At 41.0% G+C, this 27952-nt stretch overlaps 1 protein-coding gene across 3 annotated transcripts; it reads right to left on the bottom strand.

Moving 5' to 3' along the window:
* Window positions 1-54: 54 nt before the first annotated feature.
* Window positions 55-27748, bottom strand: tmem121aa (transmembrane protein 121Aa). 3 transcript variants are annotated; one of them, XM_048975736.1, is made up of 3 exons: window positions 27493-27748; window positions 2019-2386; window positions 55-1907 (listed from the first exon to the last, which is right to left on the bottom strand). In XM_048975736.1, exon 3 carries the CDS (start codon window positions 1872-1874, stop codon window positions 936-938), a length of 939 nt encoding a protein of 312 aa, XP_048831693.1. In that variant the 5' UTR covers window positions 1875-1907; window positions 2019-2386; window positions 27493-27748; the 3' UTR covers window positions 55-935. The 3 variants fall into 3 exon arrangements, with proteins under 3 accessions (XP_048831693.1, XP_048831694.1, XP_048831692.1); XM_048975737.1 differs by having other exon boundaries at window positions 55-1589; window positions 1689-2386; XM_048975735.1 differs by having other exon boundaries at window positions 55-2386.
* Between the last annotated feature and the right edge of the window lie 204 nt (window positions 27749-27952).

Genomic DNA, 27952 nt, shown 5'->3' on the forward strand with positions numbered 1-27952 from the left:
GTTTGTTTCACAGTTTAAGAATTTTATTAAAACATAATATTTCTCTCCCCCCCATAACAATAACAAAATAATTACACTCTTAGTAATATTATAATGATTATCATTTGTAGTTGTGACAACAAAAAAAAAATCACGATTACGAATAACAATAACAATAGTTATAATTATAACTACAACAACAACAATAATGATAACAATAATAATAAGAATAACAAATGGTGTGAGATAGCAATAAATCTTCAGTCATGTCACACTAAAATCCGTCACACTCTTTATCATCGCCTTCCTGGTTGTTAACATATGTTTGGTGGCTCATAATAATCTCATTGCAGTCATTCTGCCCAGTCAGTAAAAGAATAGACATCTTATTCACATACCTCACTGTCACAAGCGTCCAGGAAGTACCAGGTCTGCCTTCATCTGACATATCACTGGTCAAAGGAACATTTGGGTGCGAGAACACAGAGCAAACTGCTCCGGTTCCGTCCAAGAGAACCAGCCATCCCCATACTAGCACCTCCCTGGAAAGTCTCTACCTTTTCCAAAACTCCCACTGTTTCCTTCCCCTTGTGTCTTGTTATTCTTGACCACCTCCACACCAGCTGCTCTGTTAAACATTTAAGGGCTGTAAAGAATCAGCATACTGACTAATTAAATAATAACGGGACCATTGTAAAGCATTAGAATTTTAAAAAATCCTTAAAAATCCCCAAATTGACACGAAATAAGATCTTGGATATCAGCCATTCGCTGCTCAACTGCAATGTCTCTCTTAGTTAGCAGGCTGTTTCACAACCGCCCTATCAATCCAGAGAAATTCTTAAAAATACATTTTTCTAATAAAAACACTCTGTAATACCAATTCCCTGGAATTGAGGCTAGCAAGTAAACTGCAAGGGCAGAGGACATGAATGTGAAAAAGCACACTGCTTTGGTCATGAGTCTACAATTTCCTGCACAGGAGGTTGTTCGTCAGGCAGGCTGGTAGCATTGGGCAAGGTCTGGTTATGGGCCACCGAATTCTGCTGCAGCTCCATGGCGATGGCGTTCTGGGGGAACTCCTTCACCTGCCGCTGGTACTCCAAGAAGGTGCAGGCCTTAGTGGCGATGGCCACGATGTTCTTGCCAATGAAGATGGTGGAGACCCGGCTGTCCTGGAACAGGACCATGTTGACGGCCCGGATGAGGATGGTGACCACGTTGATGGTGACCAGACTCAGGACGGGGTACACCATCATCTTCTGCGGCGAGACGTGCTCGCCCTGCATGCTGATCTCGCTGAGGGACACACAAGGCAGGATCAGCAGCAATATGTAGCAGTAGAAGAACATCAGGCCCTCGGCCCAAATGGGCAGCCCGGTCCGCTGCGGCTCCCACAGGTTGGCCTGGATGTCCAGGATGTCCAGCAAGTCAAGGGCCACCCAGAAGAGGCGTCCACGCATGTCCTCCTTCTTACGGAACGTCCTGACATACTCCATGCTGTCCAGCGCCACCAGGATGAGGTACAGGCCCGGCACGCAGATGGACAGCAGCAACGTCAGGGCCTTGCGGGCCACCGTCTCTAGATTGCGCCGGTCTGCCTTGTAGTTCTGGAAGACAAAGTAGAGTTTGATTTCCAGCACGAAGATATAGAGGAACCAGAGGATCATAGCATATCCACGTTTGGCCGTCTTGACCTCGGCACCCACCCACACGGCGACGTAGCGCAGCACGATGAGGAAGCAGATGTCCCCGACCAACACAATAATGCAGACCCCAATCTTCCTGGGACCCTGGTTCTGCTCCACCAGGTAAGCGTCCATGAAGGCCATGCTGGTCATGATGACGATCGTGGTGAGACACACATGCCGCTTGTCTGGGGGCGGCAGCACCATGGTTGAGGGTACTTTCCACGTTTTTGTTCTTTCCTGTAGATATCAGATATCTTTGTGCTGGTAATAGAAGTTTTTATTTCGATATAAAATGATTATCTCACATAATTTTCAAAACCCCGAGGCGGCCATTTTTTTTTTTCTTACATTTTACGTTAAGGAAAAGCAGAGCCACAGAATCCGTAAAGAAAAAAGGGGTACTGAGGCCAGCGTTTGCGTCTGTCCCTCAGATTGTGTAAGGACACCCTCAGTCTCATCGTTGAAGTCCCATTAAATTCCTGTAGCGACTTCTTTTATTCCACGATCCTGTACATTGTGACCGGATTTCACTTCTCATGCTGTGTGGAATCATCATGGAACTTGAGACAAGCTCTCGCGTTCGACGGAGCCATGTTACTGGAGACAAGTCCACGGGAAACAGCTGATCACGAAGACTTTCCGTCTCTGCGAAAGATTCATTAAAGCTGGGGGCTCCGTCCCTGGATTAGTGACACATCCTCTACCCCAACCGATACCTGCAGTTTAGGAACAGTAAATGGATAAGAGTCAGCAGAAATGCAGCAATAACTCAGGCAGAGCTCTATAGGATCCTATCCGGTCCTTGAATTGAAATTTAATTTAAAATAGCTTCATTGGCATGACGAGAAATTGTGTTGCCAAAGTCACACTGATATACGCTGCGCATCACTTACATACACTTTATACACTTTACTGTATAAAGGTGACTCTTCGTGGTAAATGGCTGACATAAAAAAAAAATCCTATGTGCAAAGAAAAATATCACCAGTAATTTAATCAAAATTTTCATTGATAAACATGAACTGTCCTGTTACCTGGGTCACAAAAAAAAATTTGTATAATGATATTTAAATTGTGGCTTGACCACTGTTATTCACTTCGGAGCACTATTCACTATGACATTTAAATTTGTTTTAATTGTGTGCTTGTTCTCAGATGACTTCACAGTTGTTGCTGATATATGGGCTGTTTATGACTTAGTTCACGCCGTGAAGTACTTCTCTATTATAAAAATGACTGGATTTATAGTTAGTTATAAACAAAAATCTAATTTCGAAAAGAGATCATTTAATGGAGGTGTGATATCAGGGAGAGAGTCTTCATCCAAGCAGTCTATCTGATAATTATTTGCTTTATTCTGGCTGGATGCCGGGAGATATCAGAAATTTGAGGTTCGAGCAACTAAGTATCACTGGAAACCATTATAGTTCTACTAAAGACACAGAAAGAACATAGAATTTATCAGACATTTTTAAAGAATCCTTTCATGGTTACCGCAATTCTGCTTATATGGGTGGACCAAACACAGCAGCAAAGTAAGTGGCTGAATTTTGATCCTGAAATCTGAAAGAAGTCTGTGTTTAAGGGATATGAAGTTGAATATGTGTTGTTCGTATTCGTTCTTCATCATACAGGCCATACCTGCTTCTTTATTCAAGACGTCTACTTCTAAATACACAAATCAACAATGAAAAATGTAATTATTCCTTACCTTCTTCCATTTAATGTCATTTGTGGGCTGAATTCAACAAAACACTTGGTCTATAACATCTCATCTTTGAGCACAATGCAGCCATTCATTGTTATTTGGTAAGTAGACTTTTTTAGCAACTAAAGAAATTGTTCATTTTTTTGCAACCCAAGAAAGTCTGAATTCATAATATATCCATCCATTAATTTTATAGTAAATAACTTTGTTAGGATTACTGCTTTATTTTTCATTTTCACACAATATGTTATAAAAAACTAAATAAATAAAATGCGTAATCTAACACAACGGGCCTTCCCCATACTGTTCCCACAAAATTAGAAGCATAGAATTGTCTAAAATGTCCTGGTATGCATACCAAGATATTCTGGACAATTCTTTGCTTCCAACTTTATGGTACCAGTTGTTGAAGGCCATTATCTTTGCACACAAAGCAAGATCCATAAAGACATGGTTGGGTGAGTTTGGTGTGAAAGAACTTGACTGGGGTGTCAAAAGGTTCCTTTTGGTGTAATGGCCAGGTGTCCAGATACTTTTGTCCATATAGTGAAAGTAATTCTTCCACTAGCCGCATGTTCTCCTGAGAGCTTTATTAAAATTTATAGATCCATAAACCTTTATACTTGTACACTGCAGTGGATGTCAATTGCTCAGAAATAATCTAGGAAATTAAATCAGTAACATTTTGCGACAGTAATTATAAAATACACCTGACACAAGGAACAGTCATCCCATGATTTTTGGAAAGGGAACAGACTTCATAGTACAGCACCGCTGGCCAAAAATGTGAACGTTTCACGGCGTAACAGTACATGAAGTTGATTTCAAATCATAACGTGTAACATATGCATTCTGCAGGAAACTATGCAGTGTGAAATAACCTAAATGTACAGCTGGAATATAGCTTAGTTGTTACTCGAATAGCATTCCACTCCACCTCTTAACTGCACGAATATCACAGAAAGCACAGGTTGTGGGTACTGTACTGCTTCTACTCCCCATTCACTGAGTTGGCTCTCATCCTTTTCATTGACTTCTCATTGATCGCTGATGACTCTTTAAGGGGTTTCAGTGTCTCTTTACAACTGCTACCAGTGAAGATGGAGCCATGTGCCCGTTGATAGTCGTGGTAACTGTCCATTGGTTGCCATTCTCACCTTGTAGCTGATTTAGTGGTTGCTCTGCATGCAATGGATAAAAATATACCATTATATATAATATACTGGATACAGTGACAAAGCAGTGAAATGGTATTCATGCTAAGTAACTATGATACTCTTATGCATGCAAACTGCGGCATTCATTTAAAGCGACTGCCGTTCATGTAAATTAACTGCGTTACATTCGTGTAACTTCTGCTTTTATTTTATCTGCAAAAAGCCGTAAGTAACAAGATTACACAGATAACTGGATTTTGCGAACACATACGAGCATTTTGAATAACGTTATACTTAAATGTTATATCTCATATAAAATGAATGATGTAGAACAGTTTACAGCTTACATACCGAGGCCCTTTAGAAGTGATGGATTAATAGTACTCATAGGCCATTAACAGTGGTGTATGAGGCCATAAGCCAAACCTACAAAATACCTTTGGATATGCAAAAGCAGGGTTAGTGAGGTATTTATCAAATGCACACACTGCAGATTCATGTCAATGCTATAATAAATGGTTGGCGAAAGTAGGACGAACTAACATTTAATCTATTCAAAAAATATTAATCCTTATCACAAAGTCGCGGCCTCCAGCTATGTGATAAGGATTGATATTTACTGGATGGATTAATAAATGGGTTGTGCATCTGAGTCATTTTCCCTAAAATGGGCTGGCATCCCACCCGTGTACCTACCCATGTACTGTATATTCTGTTTCCTACATAAGGTTCCAGGTTCACAACTCAGTGATAAGCCGTTAAAAATGTACAGATGTAGCTTCTGTGCAAACTGTATTCAGCGGTTTACCTGGACGTTCCTTTTTTTTGTTGTTGAGAGGAAAAATTTGACATAAAACACAGGAAAGACATGCAAAGTGAAGCAGCCTTCCTGTGGACCTGCGAGGTGAGAATGTCACTCATTGAAACCAAGACCTATATTTATCCATAACCGTTGCAAATCCTTAATTCTAACTATAATATAATAACATACTTTGGTCCATCATTATTTCCTTATGTACAATATGTTAAGAGTTAAACTGTTTTATTACTTTATTGTTTTGGTAACATATTAGCCCTGCAGCCGCTGGTGCTGCAATTGCATAAGACTCATTTGCGAATCCATCCATCCATCCATCCATCCATTTTTGATACCAGCTTGTGCTGTTTTCAAATACATCCTTCACATTTAAGGATACACAAGGCAAAACTGTTACTCTCTGGCATTAGAAATCCCCTTTAGTAGTGTCTGCCTGCTCCGTCCCTCGACGTCCACCTGCATGCAGTAACCAACAGAGGAGCACCGTCTCACTTACAAATCCTGACCTGCCTGAAAAGGTCACAGATCTCACCAACGTGTACACAGTTATCGTTATTTAGTGCCAACGACTTGTGTCTATTTTCTGCAAAATAAGCACTCAGTAGCTGCTTGAATTAAAATGCTACAACAGTTTTTAACAGAATTAAAATGCTAAAAGACCTGACATGTATGTCTTATGTACACTGGAACGAATCACATTTGCCGTCTCTAGCCATAAATGTCCTACTTATAAAAAAAGGATGGAATTATTGTACATTAAGCACTGCCTCACAGGAGTTACTACTGGAAATTACTAGAGCTCAGTGACAAGGTAAGAGAATATGATTTACAACAAATCCAATTAAGCTCTGAAATCGATAGACGGCGTGTTTTACAGTCATACATACTCAAGCACTTAAATGAACAAACAAATGTCAGCAAAAAATTGTCATGGCAAATACAACGAGAATTATTGAGGTGTGCATAGATCAACATTTTTATCACTTTGTGTGTCTGTGTGTGTGTGGATTATGTTTATATTACATTGTGGAGATTAAATGTCCCCCACAATGTGAGAAAAACCTGTTCTTTTGGCAATGTGGGGATTGTTTTTCAGGTCCCCACAAAGACCTGTTAATGCAATCAAAAAACTAAAAGTGCTGAAAGCCTTGTATTTTGGTTGGTTATTTATGGTTAAGGTTAGGTCTAGGTGGGGGGTTAAGGGTGTTGTGATTGGGATTAGGGTTTTTCTCAGAAATGAATGGACGGTCCCCATTTAGAGAGGTACGCCAACTTGTGTGTGTGTGTGTGTGTGTTAGCAAATGATATAACTTTTAAATAATATTTATTCTTAGTCAAACCTAAACTTGAGCATGATACACATATATATTAAAGTTGCAATTATAATAATCAATGTCAGTTTGTTCATCACGTTAACCTATCCATCACGTATGTTAATTTCTTTATGGTAGCACTGCATAAACTTTGATTATTATTATTATTGTAGTGACCTCTACATTAGTTATGTTTATTTATCAGATGCTTTTGTCCAAGGCAACTTGCATGAGCCGGGAGTGTGGGGTTCGGGAAACCAATCAGCTGTTATCCAAGCAGCCACTGAGTTTAAGGCCATTGCTCAAGGGCGTGACTGTGATTTGATTACGCTCAGCCAGCTAATGATCTGAACCCACAACCTCTCAGACACAGGCACAGATCGGCAACCCTCTGAGATGTAGACCTCCATCAAACGCAACAAATGTAAATACTGACTTCATATGATGCACAGGTGCGATAATATTACACTGTTTTACACATCTTCCAGTGTTTTTTTTTTATTTAAATTTTTTTCCAGCTCATACAGAATATTGATCAGTGGAAAATTGACTGAATTGGCTTCATATTTACGTGATTTGGCTTTATCTCCTCAGAATTAATTATTGACCATAAAATCAAGAAATATTTATGATATACAGACGTCCCTACGGATCTGTAAATTTGACATTCTTGGATTCAGTTATTGTGGATTTGTCTGTAAATACTGTAATTAAACGGGAATATTTGGATGATACATAAAATCATATATACTGTAAATATTAGTTATTTAATATGTGTTTGTTTTCATGCATACTATATGTTTAATAATCATTCATATTAATACAATTATTTTTAGTAAAACAATAGAAAGAAGAACTATGGAGTCTACGTATCTTAGCTTGGCCATGCCGCACTTTTGTTTCAGCTACCAGCCTCACTCGCGTGTTAACTTTTACATTTTTCAGTGCTGTTAATTTAGCATTTTTAATAATGGGCCCAAGTACTGTTTGCAAATTTTTACATTCTCTGTAATCTTCCACCCCTAACCCCTTTTGTGCGTTCCCAATAATTTTCAGTATTGTTTATATATTTTTGGCTTATGCATCGTCCAAAAATGTGAAGTGGTGATTGTCTAAACAATGTTGTTTACATAATAGCTACCCTGAAATGGCTTTTCCGGCAGTTGTACATTTTTAAGTACTTTTGGACAGATGGACTGAACCATTTAGAGGAGATATCAAAGAATTTCAGACTATATTTTGTGGACAATGAGACAAAGCATGGATGGATAGCACCTCAAAGATAAGGGAAGGGGCAGGAATTGGATGTGTAGCATGATAAGGGACTGTGCTTTTATTGTGAATATGAAATCGGTTTTCTGTTTGTTCATTTCTTACAGCTCAGGAAATAGGGACTAACATACAACAGAGAACATTTGCCTTATGAGAACCCAGGAGAAAAATAAGGGCTGGGGTTACCATTAACGTGGGTGAATGTCTGGCATTACGTTATAGCTTGGTTTCTATGAATTATATTAGCGATTTGAAATCACAGAGACAGACAAACACAAAAGTGCATCCATCCATCCACCCTGCACTCCATCCATCCTTCTGGCTTCCTTAATAGCTTTAGTAGTGTCACAGTAATCCTGAAGCCAATGCCATACTGTAAGGAGAGAGGAACCAGATAACACAAAGGACACCTGCACAGGCACAGGGAAACCATGCAAAGCATCTTAGCACAACCAAGAGCAGAAATCAAACCAAAAACCTATAGGTGTCAGGCCACGGTGCATTCCCACGGTGCATTCCCACGGTGCATTCCCACGGTGCCAACCCATTTACCAACCGCACTACGTGTAAGAATAAGAAAGACAATCAAACCACGTTCTGAAGCCACAGCTTCAGGAAGAAAGAGTGCTACCCACTGAGCCACCAGACACCACAAAAAAATTGTTTTCATTTCAGTTTGAAACTAAATTGGTTCTTCCGTCATGCTTGATGAGACATCTCTAACTCGTTCAAAATCTATATCTTTATTTTTCGTCCTGCTCATCATCTTACTCTGACTGCTGCCTAAGACGTCAAAAATTTGGAGCTGTTAATGTTTCCAAGGAATCATTTCACCATTTCAAAATGTCATCTGTCCCCGCATCCCAGCCAAGGAAATTCCTGTGTGCATCTTGTATGCAGCTTATAAACAGGCAGCACTCTATAATCCCTAATGGTGAATTTCTACGTTAGGTGTCGTGGTAGAAAAAAAAATATTATCTCAAAACAATAATTTGTGTTCTTGAGTTAATTATTTCTGCTCTCCAGTTACTAATCCATGGGCTTGAGTATAATTTGTGCTCTCGAGTTAATAATTCATGCCCTCAAATTACTAATCCGTGCTTTCGAGTTACTAATCTGTGCTCTCTGATTGGTGATTAATTCGAGTGCACAAATTAGCAACTCAAGAGCTCGAATTATTAACTCGAGAGCATGAATTACTACGAGATGATATTTTTTTTCTACCAGGACACCTAAAGGGCTCTGTTAAATTTGAAAAATTGTTAAATTTGAGAACTTTTCTGACCTGGGTTGGGGGGATTCTTGGTTAATTGATCATCTGCTCTCAAAAGACACTTGGTAAAATATGGCAGCCCAGGAGGGTGGAGTGGGGGGAATTACCTTTTCAGTGAATCCCCTGCCTCTCCGCCATCCCCCCACTACTGATGAGTGAACAGACTGCCAAGCCTTTGTTGCCTTTTCCAAGACCAGACAGTCATATTTCCATCTCTACGCATCCCCCTTACACAAACACAAAAGCAGATCTATATTATTCTCATTTCTCTCCACCATTTTATTAAACTCTCTAAATGTCTACTCCCAGTATCAATGTCCCTATTTGTAAAGCCCCTCTACTGGTCACTGTCTTGCCAAGAGCAAGTTGTGTATAAAGTTTTCAGATGTCTTTACTCAACTATTTGGTTATACTACACTCACTGAACATCTGCATAAACAGATTTAAACAGTGGCTGAGGAAGAATGAGAAGCGAGAGATACTGGTAATCAAGAGTGGTATAGTGACAACCCATCTATCTGGATTCCAAATTCATTGAAACTGCTTGCTTCTGTACTGACTAACATAAAGTAAAAGAGATGTCAAAATTCAATATGTATTCAATGCTACATATACACCATATCGCACACTGGACTTGACTCCGGGTTTTTGTAATTTGTATTCATCCGTTAGGGTTACATGGTGCACCATGTACTTCGGCACAACGATTAGCCATGGTATCTGCAGCACCTGAGTGTGCATGGGAGTTGTACTTGAAGTACACTGAATTGTTCTGAGGAGAAGGGAAAATGATTGGTTTAGAAAGATAACCAATCAGATTGTAGAGGCGGTGAGTCTAAGCAACTAGAGGAGGCGGGTCCAAAACATCTGATTGGTTGGGCCCGCCTCCTCTAGTTGCTTGGACCCACCTCCCCTACAATGTGATTGGTTAACTCTCTGAACCGATCGTGTTTTCCTTCTGCCCTCAGAATATTTTTATGTAAGTAAAACTCCCATGAGCCATCTGAGTGCTGTGCTGCGGTCACTGTGGGAGGTGCGTCGAACCACTAATCCTGCAAAGTGCATAGTTGGATAGAAAATCTGTGCTTCCACTTGGGGTCATACATGTGCGGCTAGAGATCGATAAGACTGCAGTCTGCCCACCATCCAAACGCAGTTCAGTGGACAGAGCCATGCCAAGCGCTCTACCTTGCCATTAAGTGCCCTGTTGTTGCCCCCTTCACTCTTCCCTGCCCTCTAATTTACACTTAGACGGGCTAGACAGGGAGTTGGGGGTCCTATTGCGGGAAGGAGTATCCAGCAGCCAGAAGCTGTCAGCTGGAGAGACCAAGACCAGCACCACTGACAAAGTGATTAGAAATCAAGTGGACTGCCCTCATACTCCAATATTACCTACAGGGGAAGCACTTCGTCCTTGATTCAAGCCACACCCCATTTTTAATCCTCTACCCAAATAAAGCCTGTATTCCAGTCCCTGTGTCTCGTGGCCCTGTTAGCTTTGCCCTGGGGCATATCTTACATAAACTGTTAATCATTTTTATTTTAAACATGCACACTATACATATTTTACTATATATATATATATATATATATATATATATATATATATATATATATATATATATATATATATCAATGTATTCAGGGTATAATAACATCGTTATAAAATTTATATCGCTTTAGAGATTTTTTTCACGTTCTAGCAATTAATAAGGGAATAAGTGACAGATGAACGTGTGCTTGTAAGGACGTGTAACAAAGTAGCTGTCTCCTGCCCTATCACCTTCTACGCCAAATGTAATAATTATGTTTACTGGTTTTCACTGTAGCGTATTTCTCTTAACTAATTCCCTTTCCTGGCACAAAAATATTCATCTATCTTGCGGCCGCTTATGCAGCACTGAGTAATGCGAGCAGCACACCAAGAGAATCGGGAAGGACTCAAACCCGCAGCACTGAAGGTATGAGGTAACAAGGCCCACCCTGTGAGATGCCATGTTGGGCACGACATGCATTTCCTATATAAATTATGTGAATTCCAGTTACAAACTTTGTCTATATTTTTATCTAAAAATACAAGCGCTAATTAACCGAGGAAGATCATTGGTGCAGAAATGTGATACACACACTGTGCCAGCAATGGAGTTCGCCATCCCTTCATTTGTGCAAAATTGTCATTTTGGTCCCGGGCTCTACGTTAATTGTGATGAATGTGCTTTTGGATCTAGCAATACCGAGTTACAAAGTGCCGTGGCTTGACTCAAGGTCGGGGTCCTTGTGCACGGCTGTGACAGGATGGTATGATGTCAGCCTGATGATCAGACGATCTCAATCCTGCCCCCTCCTGCGAGGGTTAAGCCGTAAAGCCTTCAGGGAGATGGGAAGGATTAGAACAGGACTTTAATTAAAAATTGCAAAACCGAGGGCACTGATTAGCTGCACCAGAGCAAGTAAGAAGCACATAGATCGAATAAATCAATATACACTCATTGCACATTTACTGACTCTGCATAATCTTACTAAGGTAGTACCGCACAGCCTGACATGTAAAATGCCTCTCGATGGAACAAAGTCTTTGTGATAGGCTATGATTTCTAGTCTTCCTCAAGTTATCTAACTAGCAATGGCACTGAGTCCTTAAAAATATTTGTTGTTTTAGCAGAACCAACAGAGAAAAATGAATCATAAACCTTTGTAGTGCTCTGGCTTTACTTATATTTAAGTAATTATTAGCGCAAAACACCTGACAAATCAACCTACAAGTCAATCTACATCTGACAAATCAACCTACAAATCAACCTACATCTGACAAATCAAAATACAAATCAACCTACATCTGACAAATCAACCTACAAATCAACCTACATCTGACAAATCAAAATACAAATCAACCTACATCTGACAAATCAAAATACAAATCAACCTACATCTGACAAATCAAAATACAAATCAAGCTACATCTGACAAATCAAAATACAAATCAACCTACATCTGACAAATCAACCTACAAATCAACCTACATCTGACAAATCAACCTACAAATCAAGCTACATCTGACAAATCAAAATACAAATCAACCTACATCTGACAAATCAACCTACAAATCAACCTACATCTGACAAATCAACCTACAAATCAAGCTACATCTGACAAATCAAAATACAAATCAACCTACATCTGACAAATCAACCTACAAATCAACCTACATCTGACAAATCAACCTACAAATCAACCTACATCTGACAAATCAACCTACATCTGACAAATCAACCTACAAATCAACCTACATCTGACAAATCAAAATCCAAATCAACCTACATCTGACAAATCAACCTACAAATCAACCTACATCTGACTAATCAAAATACAAATCAAGCTACATCTGACAAATCAAAATACAAATCAACCTACATCTGACAAATCAATCTACAATATACATTCAACAAAAAACAAAATTATGTGTAAGAAACAGCTTTCTGAAGTACTGACATAGTCAAAAATGCTTCTCAGGTCGAGGTAAAACATTTCTATCTTGTAGAAGGTATAGGAGAGTGACGACTTTTATATGAAATGCCAGCAAGTAGCATCCTGATCAAAGAGCTACACTTGTGATCAAAAGGTTGCTGGTCCATCTCCAGACTCAGGTCCATCCAGTCACCCCAAAAAATCTAAATCATGTTTCCAGCACAAACCTCTAATGTTTTAAATCTCCTTCCCTGAAGGCATCCAGATAACTGCAGTAATAAGACTAAGACTATTTTTATATTATTTTCAGGGTGATGATTGTCACATCAGCTGTTAAGTTGTAAAAAACAAGCAAAGGTCTAGAGAAAGCTTGGCCAGTGAGTGAAGGATTGAAATTATAAATATGGCAATTATGTTTACTTGGCAAGTGCAATGAAAAGCTCTTCTCTATGAGTGAAATTGCTAAAGCAGTCACAGCAGAAACAGGCCAAGGGCTTGTTTTTGTTAACTTAATTCATTAAATGTAGTTTCTTGGCTGACGTTTCTATCCTGAGAGACATGCAAGTTTGAGAAGCCTTACGATTCATCCATTACTGCAAGCAGGTATGTTCTGACACTCTGACGCAATGAAGCGAATCAGGTTAACCACTGTGTTTATGGGTATAGAAACCGGGCTTAATGCTTTTATTCACAACTGCTTGATGTCCATGTTATGTACCTGCTTATAAACCCAAAAGTTCATAGGATTAAGGGAGAAATCCTGTCCTATTTGCTCGACACTGAAGTCTTTCATTTAATAACTGTATGTACTGACGAGCTGTACCACACAGCATGTGTTTTAAACAATTTACATTTTATTTATTTTTTATTAGATGCACAGAGAACATAAGATTGGACAGACCTAGTCTTTTAAAGGTTCTTTTGTACTGTTCTCTACATTTTAGAATAATCATAGACATCAAAATTATAAAATAACATATGGAATTATGCACTGACCAAAAAATTATTAAACAAAAAAAATAATTTGTTGAGGGTCAGCTCTGTAGGTTGGAACACAGTAGGTTATGGGTTCAAATCCCTGGGTCAGCAGAATGATCCCACCATTGGGCCCTTGATCAAGGCCCTTAACCCCAATTGCTCCATGCACTGGCTGACCCTCCTCTCTGCTCTACGCCAGTTCCATGAGGTGGCCTCCAGGGATGCTTTTCCATCTCTCCTGAAGGACCATATATGCTGAGCTCTCATCGGCCGCTTTTCCTACACTTTCTGGTCAAATTGGGAGTTAAGGGCCTTGCTCAGGGGACGGACAGTGAAACCACTCTGCTTACCCTGGGACTTGAGCCACACAGCATCCCAACTCTCAGAGACACACACCACCCCCCTGATGTTGTGATGAGAGGATTAACTATTTGCATCCATTTTCAGTAAGTGTCCATTTAGCGTATGAACAAGTGTAGGAGCAAATGTGGCTGAAATGACAGAAATAACAATGGCATCAGCACAAACAATCCCATCTTTTTTGGCAACAGGCCGCAAACTCCGTCTATGGGAGAGAACAACATATTAAAGCACTTAGTCTGTCAGGACACTCACAGCAGTAAAGCCATGGTCCACCTTTCCTGCATTGACTCTGTCCATTTATATTCTGCCTTCGATATCCCTTCGCTTTCATATTCTGTTATGCCAGCTAATCTGAATGTGCTCAGTGGATCCTGCAGTCTTTGTAAAGATAATGCCAAGAGGCCAGCCTCCTTTCTCTGTCCCATATCCCCGAGGGAAAAATGCACCTTATGTACCGGATCAGACCCTTCTTTAACTTTGCCAGATATTGATCACAGAATTGAGTGGATCTGATCATTTATCATTTGTACAGCGGCAGGAAGGAATGGCTGTACTTACCAGCAATGGAAGAATACCCCGGTACATTTCATCCCTTTGTGATCATCCCCTGATTAATGATGCCCATCTGGCTCCAGTTGCAGTACCGATGGGCTATTTTTAAGTCCCACATTTTAAGTTTCCGATTGTCTAGGTATCGTTCATAAATGTTGCTTTTAAATGAATTAAAGTCGATCAGCAATGTAAAAGCTTGGTTTTATAAATGACATTCTTTAGGAAATGCAACTCGTGGACTGTTTGAAGACGGTAATGTTATTAATAAATATCGTCTGGGCTGGTCTGTGAGAATAATGGCATATCAACATACAGTATTATGAAAATGAATCCTGGTCTTATGGTCAAGAATAGACTCCAAAACTTGTTCTCTTGCTCAATTCAACCGGCAAAGTACAAAATAAGACATTTCTCAGCTTATATATCTAGGTTTTGTAGTTCTGTTCTTTTAGGAAAAACTGAAACAAGGTCAGAACATAGTAAATGAGAGAACTGAGCCTTTGAATCCCACAAAGGATGGAATTAAACTGTCAGATTGGTTTAACTAGATTCTGATTGATTAATTAAGCTGTAATTGGGGTAAAACAAGTAGTGATTGACACTGCAAAGTAATTCCACCTATCATTGGTAACTTTGGGTGTTTTTACAAGTAGTCCTTTTAAAATTAACCAAACTCAGAAGTCCTAAAGTAGACCAATAGAATAGGGACCTAGTCCTGTTTCTTTTCACATTTTAGTTCATTTCAAAGACGACTCGGTTCTCTTTCTGGTTCACTTCGGGTCTGATGGGGCCTCAGTCCTCTTTCTGTTCACGCTATAGTTCCTCTGGAGGTCTCAGACATTTATTGCTTTGAATTATGGGTATATTCCCAGTGCAACAGCATGTGATTTGTCTACGGCAAGCCGAGAAGGCTAAAATGCACTGGCAAAAGGCAAAGCGAACCTGGAGCAATTTGTATTCACAATGCACAGCTTAAGTGAACCACAATGCGAACCAAACTGAGACCACCTCCTGAGGTGTATGATGTATGAGCCCCACTAACAAAGGTAGGGGGAGGAACTGAACCAGAAACCATGCAGACGTGAGGACTTAGCAGTACCACTGAGATACCACACACTGTGATAAAATTTAAAAAAAAAACATTCTCCCATATAAATTTAAGATGAAATGAAGGGAAACAAAGAGAATCTTAGTTTATTGGTTTGATCTGCAAAATAAACAACTAAATCTTGACATTTGTGATAACGTCACGCAATCAGATCTTCTTAGTCCTCTACATTTAATCAACGATAACAGCTAAAATACCATCCGCCACCCCCGACAAATATCTCATATATGGCAAATGAGTGTTGTACAAGGTGCTTTAACAATAGCTCTTAGACAACATAGTAAAATGATTTGCATGAGATAAATCTGCCGAAAATTCACGAGTGTTTGTGCAGTATTTTAAATGCAGATAGGGTGTCATGAAAGTCCGATGCATTTTCATACCGCAGAAAAGATTTGATACTTAAAAACATATTTCAAAAGATAAATGTCACATTTGGTCAAACTCATATCATTCAGGACGTGCCTGCAATGCAGTCCGATTAATGGATTTTCCTCGTTTTCTGAAAAAAAAGAGGGCAAGGAAAAAATTTAATTGATATTACAGTCCAGACACATAGAAGTGGTTCTGTTTTACTTGAGTTTGACCTTTGATCTCAGCATCTTTATCTGTGTGCACTGAACTTCATTTTGCTATTAAACATAGTTATGTACGGTAAATATATATAGGGGAAGACTGGCAAATAGATTGGCCTGATTCCTGCTGACAACATCTAACTGCCTAACAGCGTCTACTTCATCCGCAGAAATAAATGGTTTCACAGGTACAGTGAGGGTCTTTCTGTGAGTGCAAACCATTTGTCTCTTCATATTTTTTTAAACCTTTTTTTCCTTTATTAATTGAAATGAGTGCTCTTGTAGAAATCCTTCCCTTTCATTTGTTTTTGTGTATTTGTAACAGATAATCAATAGTCAACTAGAGAAAGATTTTAATATAATAATTTATTCACCCATCGATCCATATCCCATAACTGTTTATCCTGGAGTCCATCCCAGACAGCACAGGGCATGTGGCAGGGGACGCCCAGGACAGGGTGCCAGTCCATCAGAGATAATTGATTCATTTCATTAAAATTATTTGCACTCCTAAAACTGGCAGTAGTCTATACTGCCCGTGGGAACAATTCCATAGCCTACATTCGACCGATATCTCCACCCTCTTGTTTTTATACTCACTTCCTTGATGCTTTTTGGAAACATCACAAGCTGTTGTCACATTCAAAACAGCTTAGCTTAACTGAAATCCTCTTTAATGTGTATAAAATTTTTAGGTCAGTTAAGTGGTGGCACAGAATGAGATAGGCACCATACCGGTGGCATGGAATATATTAGGCACCTTAGCGGGTGGCACGGAATGAGTTAGGCACCTTAGCGGGTGGCACGGAATGAGTTAGGCACCTTAGCGGTGGCGCGGAATGAGTTAGGCACCTTAGCGGTGTTACAGAATGAGTTAGGCACCTTAGCGGTAACTCGGAATGAGTTAGGCACCTTAGGAGTGTTACAGAATGAGTTAGGTGCCTTAGGAGTGTTACGGAATGAGTTAGGCACCTTAGCGGTGGCGTGGAATGAGTTAGGCACCTTAGTGGTGGCGCTGAATGAGTTAGGCGCCTTAGGGGTGTTACGGAATGAGTTAGGCACCTTAGGAGTGTTACGGAATGAGTTAGGCACCTTAGCGGTGGCGTGGAATGAGTTAGGCACCTTAGTGGTGGTGCTGAATGAGTTAGGTGCCTTAGGAGTGTTACGGAATGAGTTAGGCGCCTTAGTGGTGGCGTGGAATGAGTTAGGCACCTTAGCGGGTGGCACGGAATGAGTTAGGCACCTTAGTGGTGGCGTGGAATGAGTTAGGCACCTTAGTGGTGGCGTGGAATGAGTTAGGCACCTTAGCGGGTAGCACGGAATGAGTTAGGCACCTTAGCGGTGTTACGGAATGAGTTAGGCACCTTAGCGGTGGCGCGGAATGAGTTAGGCACCTTAGTGGTGGCGTGGAATGAGTTAGGCACCTTAGCGGGTGGCACGGAATGGGTTAGGCACCTTAGCGGTGTTACGGAATGAGTTAGGCACCTTAGCGGTGCCGTGGAATGAGTTAGGCACCTTAGGAGTGTTACGGAATGAGTTAGGCGCCTTAGTGGTGGCGTGGAATGAGTTAGGCACCTTAGCGGGTGGCACGGAATGAGTTAGGCACCTTAGCGGTGTTACGGAATGAGTTAGGCACCTTAGCGGTGGCGCGGAATGAGTTAGGCACCTTAGCGGTGGCGCGGAATGAGTTAGGCACCTTAGCGGTGTTACGGAATGAGTTAGGCACCTTAGCGGTGGCGCGGAATGAGTTAGGCACCTTAGCGGTGTTACGGAATGAGTTAGGCACCTTAGCGGTGACTCAGAATGAATTAGGCACCTTAGGAGTGTTACGGAATGAGTTAGGCACCTTAGGAGTGTTACGGAATGAGTTAGGCACCTTAGCGGTGTTACGGAATGTGTTAGGCACCTTAGCGGTGTTACGGAATGAGTTAGGCACCTTAGTGGTGGCACACCACAACTGAGCAGTTGTTATCTAGAAGGATCAAAGTGTCTGCAGCTCGTTCCCATGTTACAGTGCTCACCTGATTAACGTTAAGAGATTAAGAGATGTGCCTAATTTGCAGATTTGGCCTTCTATCCGAAATTATTTTTAAAATGGAACAATTTTTTGTTTCTTTCTGTCATTCAGCCAATCAACCAGTCAATCAGTTACTGTCTTCTCTTTACAGACATTATATTCTTAGAGATAACCTATAATTATAATCCAAACCATATTTGATCTCATATCATTTGCATTGTTGGTAGCTGAGGTTTTTTTCTCAATAATTTAAGTAAAAATACTGACTGTCTGATCGGAATTTACACCGTGATTTTTAGTAGCTTCAGTAGATCTTTACATCAGCATTTATACCCGCACTTTGATTGTTTGACGCAGATTCATATTCAGCTTGAGACAGAAGAGAATGTAGAATGATGTTTGCCCATCTGTGCTTCTCACTACCGTCTTGTTTTTACTCACTGCATGACATAAAAATGTGGCTGAAATTTCAAATAATGAATAATAAATACGTGACAACAACTCATATATTTCGTGTTGTTCGAGAATGCTTAATCAAAACCAAGATTTGTTTTCCCCACGATGTTCAAATTACCTCACTTCCATCCTCTTTCCTCTTCCTGCTGTTTTTTATTCCTTCTGCTCCTTCTCACTGTTTTTTTTATCATTCCCTTTTCGCTGCCTCATAGGAAGAGGAAGCCATTAAATACAGACAGTTACCTTCAGAACTTTCTATTTAATTTCTGCCCAGAAACTGACTTCACATCAGGAGACTTTATAAGACACTGTATTGAAAGCAGTTATATTATTCTCCAGCATCACAAACCATGCAAGACCCCTATTAACAGAACATCAAACTTTAGTATAACTGCTTTTTTTGAAGGGAAAAAGAAAACTTTCCCATTAATAAAAAACAGTCAACTTCGATTGCCATTTATTCTCTATTGCATTAGTGTAGAAAGCTGGCCCACAGTGCATTTTTTACTGGCCTTGCGTGGTCATTAAAATGAAATATAAAAAAAACCCTATAAATAATCAGAAATAAACTGAACAAGGCTTCTGTTGTAGCTTTCATGGGATATGAAAATAATCTTTTAAAAATGGCCCTTGTTCACATGGAGAAGCTCAGATTATTTCTCAGACCTGGCGTAAATTCTCCGTGTTCTATGAAACCAAGTCATTCCCCATATTCCGCTATAAAAGGTATTCATACTCATTTCCAGGCATCAAATATGCATGCTGATATTTCTGCAGCTTTGTCCCTTAATTACTAGATTAGCTCCACAATTTGAAATATTTTTAGCATTTGGGATTTGAATGGCAGCGCATTCAGAAATGACTGGCATCCCGTCCTGGGCTCCCGGGGCCTCGTGCCATGTGCTTCCTGGGTTCGGCTCCAAGCTCACTGTGACCTTGCGCGTAATAAGCAGCTACGGATGATGGATGGAAGCGTGCATTCAGAAAACCGCCACTACTTCTCTTCTGCTCACTTCTGTTTCATTGTTTCAAATGGCACAGAGAGTCGACTCCAAGTGGCAATAATCATAAACTACCGAGTGAAACAAAAGGTTGGAAAAGAATCCATCAGAGACGCAGCCCACAAAGCATTAAGAGCGACAGACGTGATCCACATTCACATTCAGGCACGAGGTTTTTTTTTTCCGTTCTATACTTTTCATCCTTTAACAGATCTTCATGTGACAACATGTGTTATTAATAAATCATAACTGCAAGGTGGAGTGCAGGGACTGATTTCTTTGAGCTCGCTCAAGCTTTTCTCGACATCGCTATTTCACAAATTGCAGAAATAGCGAACATCAGGTAGGGAATTTTGGACTTTCCCCGCATCTGTGAGGTGCTGTTTTTACTCCGTCTCAGCGGGGAGATGCTGTGTTGTTGGTACAGAGTGGGGAATAGTTTTTTTTTTCCCTGTCGGGGGAATGCTTAAAAGCTAACACCAAACTGACAGTGATTTTTATGGCGTAATTGCAACATACGTGTAGCCAACGCTTTTTTTTGGTATATTGGAGAAGGCTGACAGGAAGAAGGTCCTACAACAGTGAGGATATCAAGGGTTCAGCGGGAAAAGGGGCCACAAACAGACACAAGGAGACAAGCAAATACCAGGCAGCACCTAATATAACACATAACCACATAACACTAACATATTCAACACCTTTCTGCTGTTGATAATGCTTCCACATATGCGTTAATCTTCAGCAGACAATTCCAAAGCTCGTGTAAAATACTTGGTGCTTATCAAGTATAAATTTCACAAAATAAATGTTGAACTGACCATGTTTACAGGCACCAGGACATATATACTACATGCTGTTTTGCCTAATTTCCCATTTAGCACAATGAAGCATTGTAATATATACTTATATATACCAGTAGATGCATAAATATGTAGGCTAACAATAGTACGTTAACTGGGTTGGCTGACTACCTCTATTCCTTTCCTACAAGTCAACTTGAGATTACATAGTTGAGAGAGAGAATGTCCTTAATTGCGTATAGGAGTCAGAATAGCCAACCACATTGGGCGCCTTCTCTATCAGCACATCGCGACACAAACCCAATTAATGTGCAATTCTGCCAGATTGTTACCCAGTTCAGCTTCCCCACAGAGGCAGATATTCAAATTTTTACTAATACAATATCTCACCATCTCTCCTACGTTCTCAACCAGAATGGCAGAACAGTCACATTATGCTTTGTTTGTTTTCACATCATAAAGGTGTGAATCTAGATAGCATTATTACAGAGGCAAAAAAAAACCTTGTTGATACCCTTTGGGCTTCGGCTGCAGAGATTGCAGTGAAATATCCTTTAGCAACAAGGCATATTTCAGGCAGAACTATATTTCAATACAAGGTGGCAAAGCATAGGGATGAGTGACTGGGGAAGATGGCGGTGCAGGAGGTAGTGCTATCGTTCAGCAACCAGAGGGTTGCAGGTTCAAGCCCTGCTTCCTCCTGACCCCATCAAAGTGTCCTTGAGCAAGACGCTGAACCCCAACTTGCTCCCGGTGAGCAGGTTGGCACCTTGCATGGCAGCCTCCGCTACCGGTGTGTGAATGCGAGGCACAAAATATGAAGTGCTATGTGTACTCGTAGGAGTAGAAAAGCGCTATATAAATGCAGTCCATTTACCATGAGTAGGAAACAAAGGACCAAGGTTAGGACCTAAGAACTAATGTTGGGACTTTTCCACGCTAAAGCATACTTCAACCATATTGAGAAAACAAAGGAGGACAGACCTTCAAAACAAGCACATGCAGAATCTTTTCTAACCATACAAAATAATGCACAATCCAAGCAGAAGGTGGGAAATGTTTGCCACTATAGCAAACACCCTGAGAATTTACATACTGCGACAAAGTCATTTACCGTGAGCTTGTCTTCCTTTTTATGTCATTGCAAATTATACATCGGTGCCAGCCTGCAATCAAGAGTTTCAGGTTTACCTGCCTGCAAAGCACTGAACTTTTTATGAAGCTGCATGACTCTAACCATGCCTGTCCACAACTCACCATGGCAACCACGGCTTTAGTTTGTTCATATTGCTGTGTACTAAGACGCTGAGTGTGTGTCGAATACCAGGTCCTTTCATAATTAGCCTCACACTGGCATTCTACACTCGGATGAGATTTTTTTTTTCTGCCAATCCTATGAAGCAGAAGCATTTCATTACATTTCCCTTTGCCTCACTACTCTGTTTCTGAACTTGTCACCTAATGGGGTGCATTAACTGACATGAATACACAAACTAGGGTTGTCATGGGAACTGGACATCTACGGAATGCTCAGACATGCACATACAAGCATCACTGCCGAGACACAATAATTAATTAACTCGCCTGCAACACGTCTATCTATTATAGGAATGTCCCGATTTCATCTATACGATCGGCATCAGAGTCAGTCATAGCAATTGTCACTGATTCATTCCATTTTAATGTAGTTTTAGGTATTTTTTCTCATTTTTGCTCTGTTTATATTGCAGTGTATAGTATGTGATGTATACTACACACCTTCTGACAATGAGGTTTAAAAGTATACAGTACAGGGTAGTGCTAGCACGTAAATTATGCTAAATGTATGCAGTGTGGAAATGTTTTCAAGTGAAAAATAAAAGCAGTTCCAAAGCTACCTGCGGTACTTGCAATGACAATGTTCAGTTCATGTCCTGAGAATGGAATAGTCAGGAATCATAGTGGGAGTTACTCTCTCATTACTTAGGGCACTGTTTCCCAATCCGGTCCTCGGGGACCCACAGACAGTCCATGTTTTAGTGGAGCTAGAAGGGAGCAGAAATGTGGACTTTCTGACAGGGAGCTCGATGGGAGCAAAAATGTGGACCGGCTGTGGGTCCCCGAGGACCGGATTGGGAAACACTGGCTTGAAGGATCCTGCTATGATATGCTCCCTGGGACCTGCCCTCCACACGTAATTCATACCTTAAGCTACCAGAATTTGTATGGATGACACTTTTGTATCTGCTGTTTGTTATGGACACAAACCCAATAAAGTCAAAGACCTGCAATGCCTCTAACGCAAACTTCTACCGTAGATTAAATCTCAACTTTATACAGCCATCGCCCCAATGATTTCCCTCATATGTAAGATAATCACACAGGATGATGTTGTTCTCACAGTCTTCCAGCAGCTGAAGCAGCTGTTCACCTGTGTCCATGATCAAGCAGCCAGACCTAACCCCCCCCCCGGGCATTTTACTTGTATTTTCTCCACTGAAAAACTCTCCTCCCCCGAGAGAAACTATGATGCACTGAAGAATAGAATCAGTGACTTTCAAGCAGGCGTTTAAAGAATGGAGGCATTGGCTAGAGGAAGAAAATCATTCTTTTGTGGTTCTGACAGATCATAGGAATCTAGAGTATATCCGAGGACCTGAAAGACTCAACCCTCAGCCGGTCTTGTGTCCTTGTTTTTCATTATGCTCAACTTCAAAGCTATGGTTTGCCTGGGAATGAAGAACACCAATTTGAGCCCCTTCACAGTCCTGTGATCCATGCATCTGTCCTCCCTCTTTCATTGTAGTACATAATAAATAGGAGACTTTCAATGTCCTTCACGAAGCCCTCTGACTCAGCTTCCTTGGAAAATTCACAAAAGACTACCTATGTTTCATCCAGCATTTGACCTCAGCTTTTACAGTGGGTGCACACATCCCTGAGTGCCAGTCACTAAGGTATAATCTGTCACTCAAAATTTTTGACCCAAAATGGATGACATTAGGGATTTTGTGCTCTTCCGTCCCGTCTGCGTACAGCCCAAGACTCTCACTGCTCACTCCGCTTATGGACGTTTTACTTACACAAATATGTTCTAAGGGCAGAAGAAAAAAATAATTGGTTCAGAGAGATAACCAATCAGATTGTGGAGCAGGTGGGTCCAAGCAACTAGAGGAGGCTGGACCAACAATCAAATGTCTTGATCCCACCTGTCTTGGTTATCTCTCTGAACTAAAAACTCCCCCGAATGTTCACTCCACGCAGCTACCCGAAAACCTCTACCTATTCCTCACAGACACAGATAGTGTGTAACAAATCTAGCCCTCTTGAGTAGGTACTACTATCTTGGTTGCTGGTGACAATATTTCAAATATGTAAATATGTGCTGGTTGATAACCGTCTCAGCTCCACCTACTGCCAGGGAACTAGCTGAACGTGTGTTCAAGTGTTTTTTTTTGGTTCTAATGGATAATTGAAATTCACATCCTGAATACAGAGAGTCATTTGTGATCGTCTGAGTATTATCCTTGGTCTTTCTTCTGCCCAAAAATAATCGCCAGACTGTGAGATTAAACCAACAAATTGGGTGATTTTTAAGCCAATGTTGCTTCCTCAAATCAGACCGATCTGAGCTGGTTTCTTCCTTGGGCTGAAAACACTCGACTTCAAACTGCTACATGACTCACTCTCAGAAAGACACAAAAGCAATTCGTTGACCATCACTGCTGCCCTATCATCCACCCTGGAAAAACAGTCTGGATATCCACCAGGGACATCAAGCTCCATCTCCCCTCTAAAAAGTTCAACCACCGATACATAGGTTTCTTCAAGATCATAAAACATATTAACCCCCGTTATCTACCATTTACAGTTATCACCCTGTTATTAGATTCATCTATATTCCACATCTTCTTGCTAAAGTCAGTTTTCTACAGGACAGTGAACTCATCTTCCGCCCCTGCCGAGCCACGGCCTGCTCAGTATATGGTGCTGGGGTACCTGCTTACACAGTCCTACTGTATGTGCCACAGGGGTCAATTACATTTCCCAGTGGGCTGGGAAGACTATTGTTCAGAGAAGCAATTGTAGGTCTGTGCCTGCGACATTGTGGACTGTTCCCTCATATAAGATTTCCACCTTTCTCACCCCAACTCTTCTGTTCCTCAACCCCACAGTGGCCCACCTTGTAGCTGGTCCTAGGCTGCTGGCCATCAAGTCAGCCAGCCACCCATCCAGTCAGGACCAAGCAGGTCCTGCTCCACCTCCCCTGAATACTACAGCACACTTTTAGCTCATCTGCTTCATTAACTGGCATGATATAAACCTGGTTTTTCAGGCATCTCTTTGCAAAGCATTGATTGTCTAAACATTACAAAGCATTTTACTCATTATCCCAATTCCGTGTTTTCCTCCTCTGTGGTTTGTGATTTTGGTTCTTTACCTTGCACCGCCCGACACGTTTAGGATGTATTTCTCTCCCTATCGGGTGCTAGACCCACCACCTGTTTGTGAACTATAACTCACCCTCACCCTGTTCACCCGATACTACCAATCCAATATGAGGTATAATAATAGCAACTTGGCAGCGACTATACATTTATCGATATATTTGCTTTAAGTTTGATTTGATAAAAGTTTTCCTTCCTATAAGGTCCAGGAAATCGGTCTGAATTTCTTTGTAAGGAGTTTACAGTTTCACGTTACAAAAAGCAACATGAAAGGGAGGAAACTGTTACTATTTTCCAATGGAAATGTTATAATTACAATATTTACTGTCATTCACATATCAAGCACTGGACACTGAGTAACGTTATTGTTTTATTGATTGTCTGACCATCCACCCATCTTCCATAATCAAGTACAGGTTTGCTGTTTTAACTTCATATGTATCATTATGTTTCATTGGACCAATTCTTGTAAAGCACCATGCTAAAGAGTACTGTATCAGAGAACCGTCTAGGACTGGAACTTAACCATGCTACCTACTGCCCTGGTTTAGTGTATGAAGAAATGCGTTTGTTCCCGCTGATTACTGACCGATTCAATATCATTCGATTCAGAAACATGAACTTGCAGCTTCATGCTAAGCGTTGAGGCCATTTCCTCATGCACCTGTAGATGCTGTAGCTGAGTATGAGCAGTGCTGGAAAAATCCGGCAGATCACAATTACTCCGTCTACCACAGTTACTGTTACAGACATCTACCTCGACAATGCAACAACAATAAGCCTGTTAGGGGCAGACGTACTGTCGGTGGCAATGAGGTCATCCATCCAGTGTGATAAGAGAGCACTCAGGGAGGAGGGGGGCATGCACGAGGACTGAAACTCAGAGCTCAAAGGAAGCCACATCAGGTCACTTGTGATCTGGAGCAAAGCAGCAAATGAGGGCGAAATGGCTAGACAAATGACACCATTCTCACTGACGTCAAGAGGAGTGTAAGTCAGTGACGGAATAAAAATAAACAGAAATATTTCTCTTACCTCACACTTCAGTTAAATAGCCAACAAAGCGACCCATCTTAAACTTACGTATAAATGCAATCTACAAACATCTGAGTGCATGCACACCTCAGTAAATGCTCTCAGGATTGGCAAAGCGATTCTACCCGTGAGCAAATTAACCTTGTTATTACTGTACAGAGGGTTGTTAATTTAATCAGGCATTCTAAGAATGATTGAGTTATGGAAACGAAAAAAAAGCATGAAGGGGTAGATGACTGGCAGATGAATGACGAAGAAGAGGAGTGTTTGGGACGCTAATGGGGGGTGGGGGGTGGGGGGGGGGGGGCAGGGCGACTTTATTCAGTAAGCAAATTCACACAGAAAAGAAACACTTCCATTTTTATGTCTTTTGTAAGGACTACATTTCAAAAAGACAACAAATCCTACCAGTTATTATTATTATTATTATTATTGTTGTTGTTATTGTTATTATTATTATATAATTCTTTCTATACAATACCGTATTTAATCTGAGTTTTGAGGTATTTGGTACGATTGAAAACCAAGGCCGTTAAAATGCTTGTTTTGTTCATTTTACAGAAAAAACAAGACAAACAACCCAATTCAACAAATTCAGTTAAACTTGAAAAAATTACAAGTAGAAAGCAGGAAATAATACGGTTAAGAGCCTTTACTGTTAGCTGTTAATTTAATTTCCTGCTTCACACAATAGGATTTCTCTCGAAGGACCACAGCTTTTGGCTTACTGATGAACCCTACTGCAGTATTGGGCTAGAAGGCAGGACAAAATGCTGGCAGGACCAAAGCCAAAGTAAGAAGTGCATATAGGTTTGGGACCCCGCCGGACCATCTTGGGAAAACGAGACAGAATACATTTACCTCGTATAGGACTATTGTATATTACGGCTTTAGCGCATGACATATGTAACGTTAATGCTCCATTTACCCCAAACCACTCAGCCGACCACAATCCGTCTGAAATTTATATAACCCGACTATCGTAAACCAGACACAGTCAAAGACGATTCCTGTGCAAAATTGCCTCTAGGCGGATTAAACATAGCCTTAAATGAAATAAGTTAATATCCTGGGTGAAGACAAGCGAACCCGAATGCAATGTGAACTTTCCATCACTTTCGGCAAGAAGCGAAGCACTAGATCTGATAAAAAGTACTTGTACAGTAAATATATTTACCAGCCAAGGACTGGCTAAGGGATCGGCGCACGAATGAAAGCGCAGCCCTTCAAAAGCAGCGACGGGAATCACGGTGCTCGTATCAGAGAAGGTGGAAATGAACTGTGGATTCCGAATGGATCTGTATTTTCCACCATGAAATCTCATTTTTAATTCCAGTCCTTCGGAGCAACATCTTACTATTTAATTTTTCATTTCATGTTATTCAGATAACCTTTCGGTGGTCATTGTGGTCCAAACTCACACCTCTATCACAACAGTTGACAAATGACTTCCTTTTTATATTGATATAGGGGGAAAAATCGCTTCTAACAGAGTAGCCCCCTACCTCACGGATAGTTTCTGTCCGGAGTGCTGATCCCCCTCATTCAATGACGGGCACTCGGCGATCGCTGCTTTAAGCCGCTGCGCGTCGCACATTCGTGAGACGGAGTCCGGTACGGAGCTCGGTGGGATGATGCGCAGAGCGACCGCGGAAAAGAGTAAATTCCGGCAAATTTGTAAGAAGCATCGCAGGACCATCAGCAATGGCAACATGCGCCCCCACCAGCATGTTGCACAGCGGATCCCCTTCCCAGATTCTCTCTCAGTTACTCTCCCTCTCTCTCATACACACACACACACACTCGGGCACTTTCAAGCTCCCTCTCGTTTAATCTCCCCCCCTCCCTCCTAGCAGCTGGCATAATTTATTGGCAATTTGCTTATGTGGAGCGCGCAAGCCACGCGCCCCTCCCTCTAATGTGCCTCTTGCACGATGCAACAGCTTCCTGCAGAAGCGTATAGTG

The sequence above is a fragment of the Brienomyrus brachyistius genome, chromosome 14, assembly GCF_023856365.1.
Source record: "Brienomyrus brachyistius isolate T26 chromosome 14, BBRACH_0.4, whole genome shotgun sequence".
Taxonomy (NCBI): Eukaryota; Metazoa; Chordata; class Actinopteri; order Osteoglossiformes; family Mormyridae; genus Brienomyrus; species Brienomyrus brachyistius.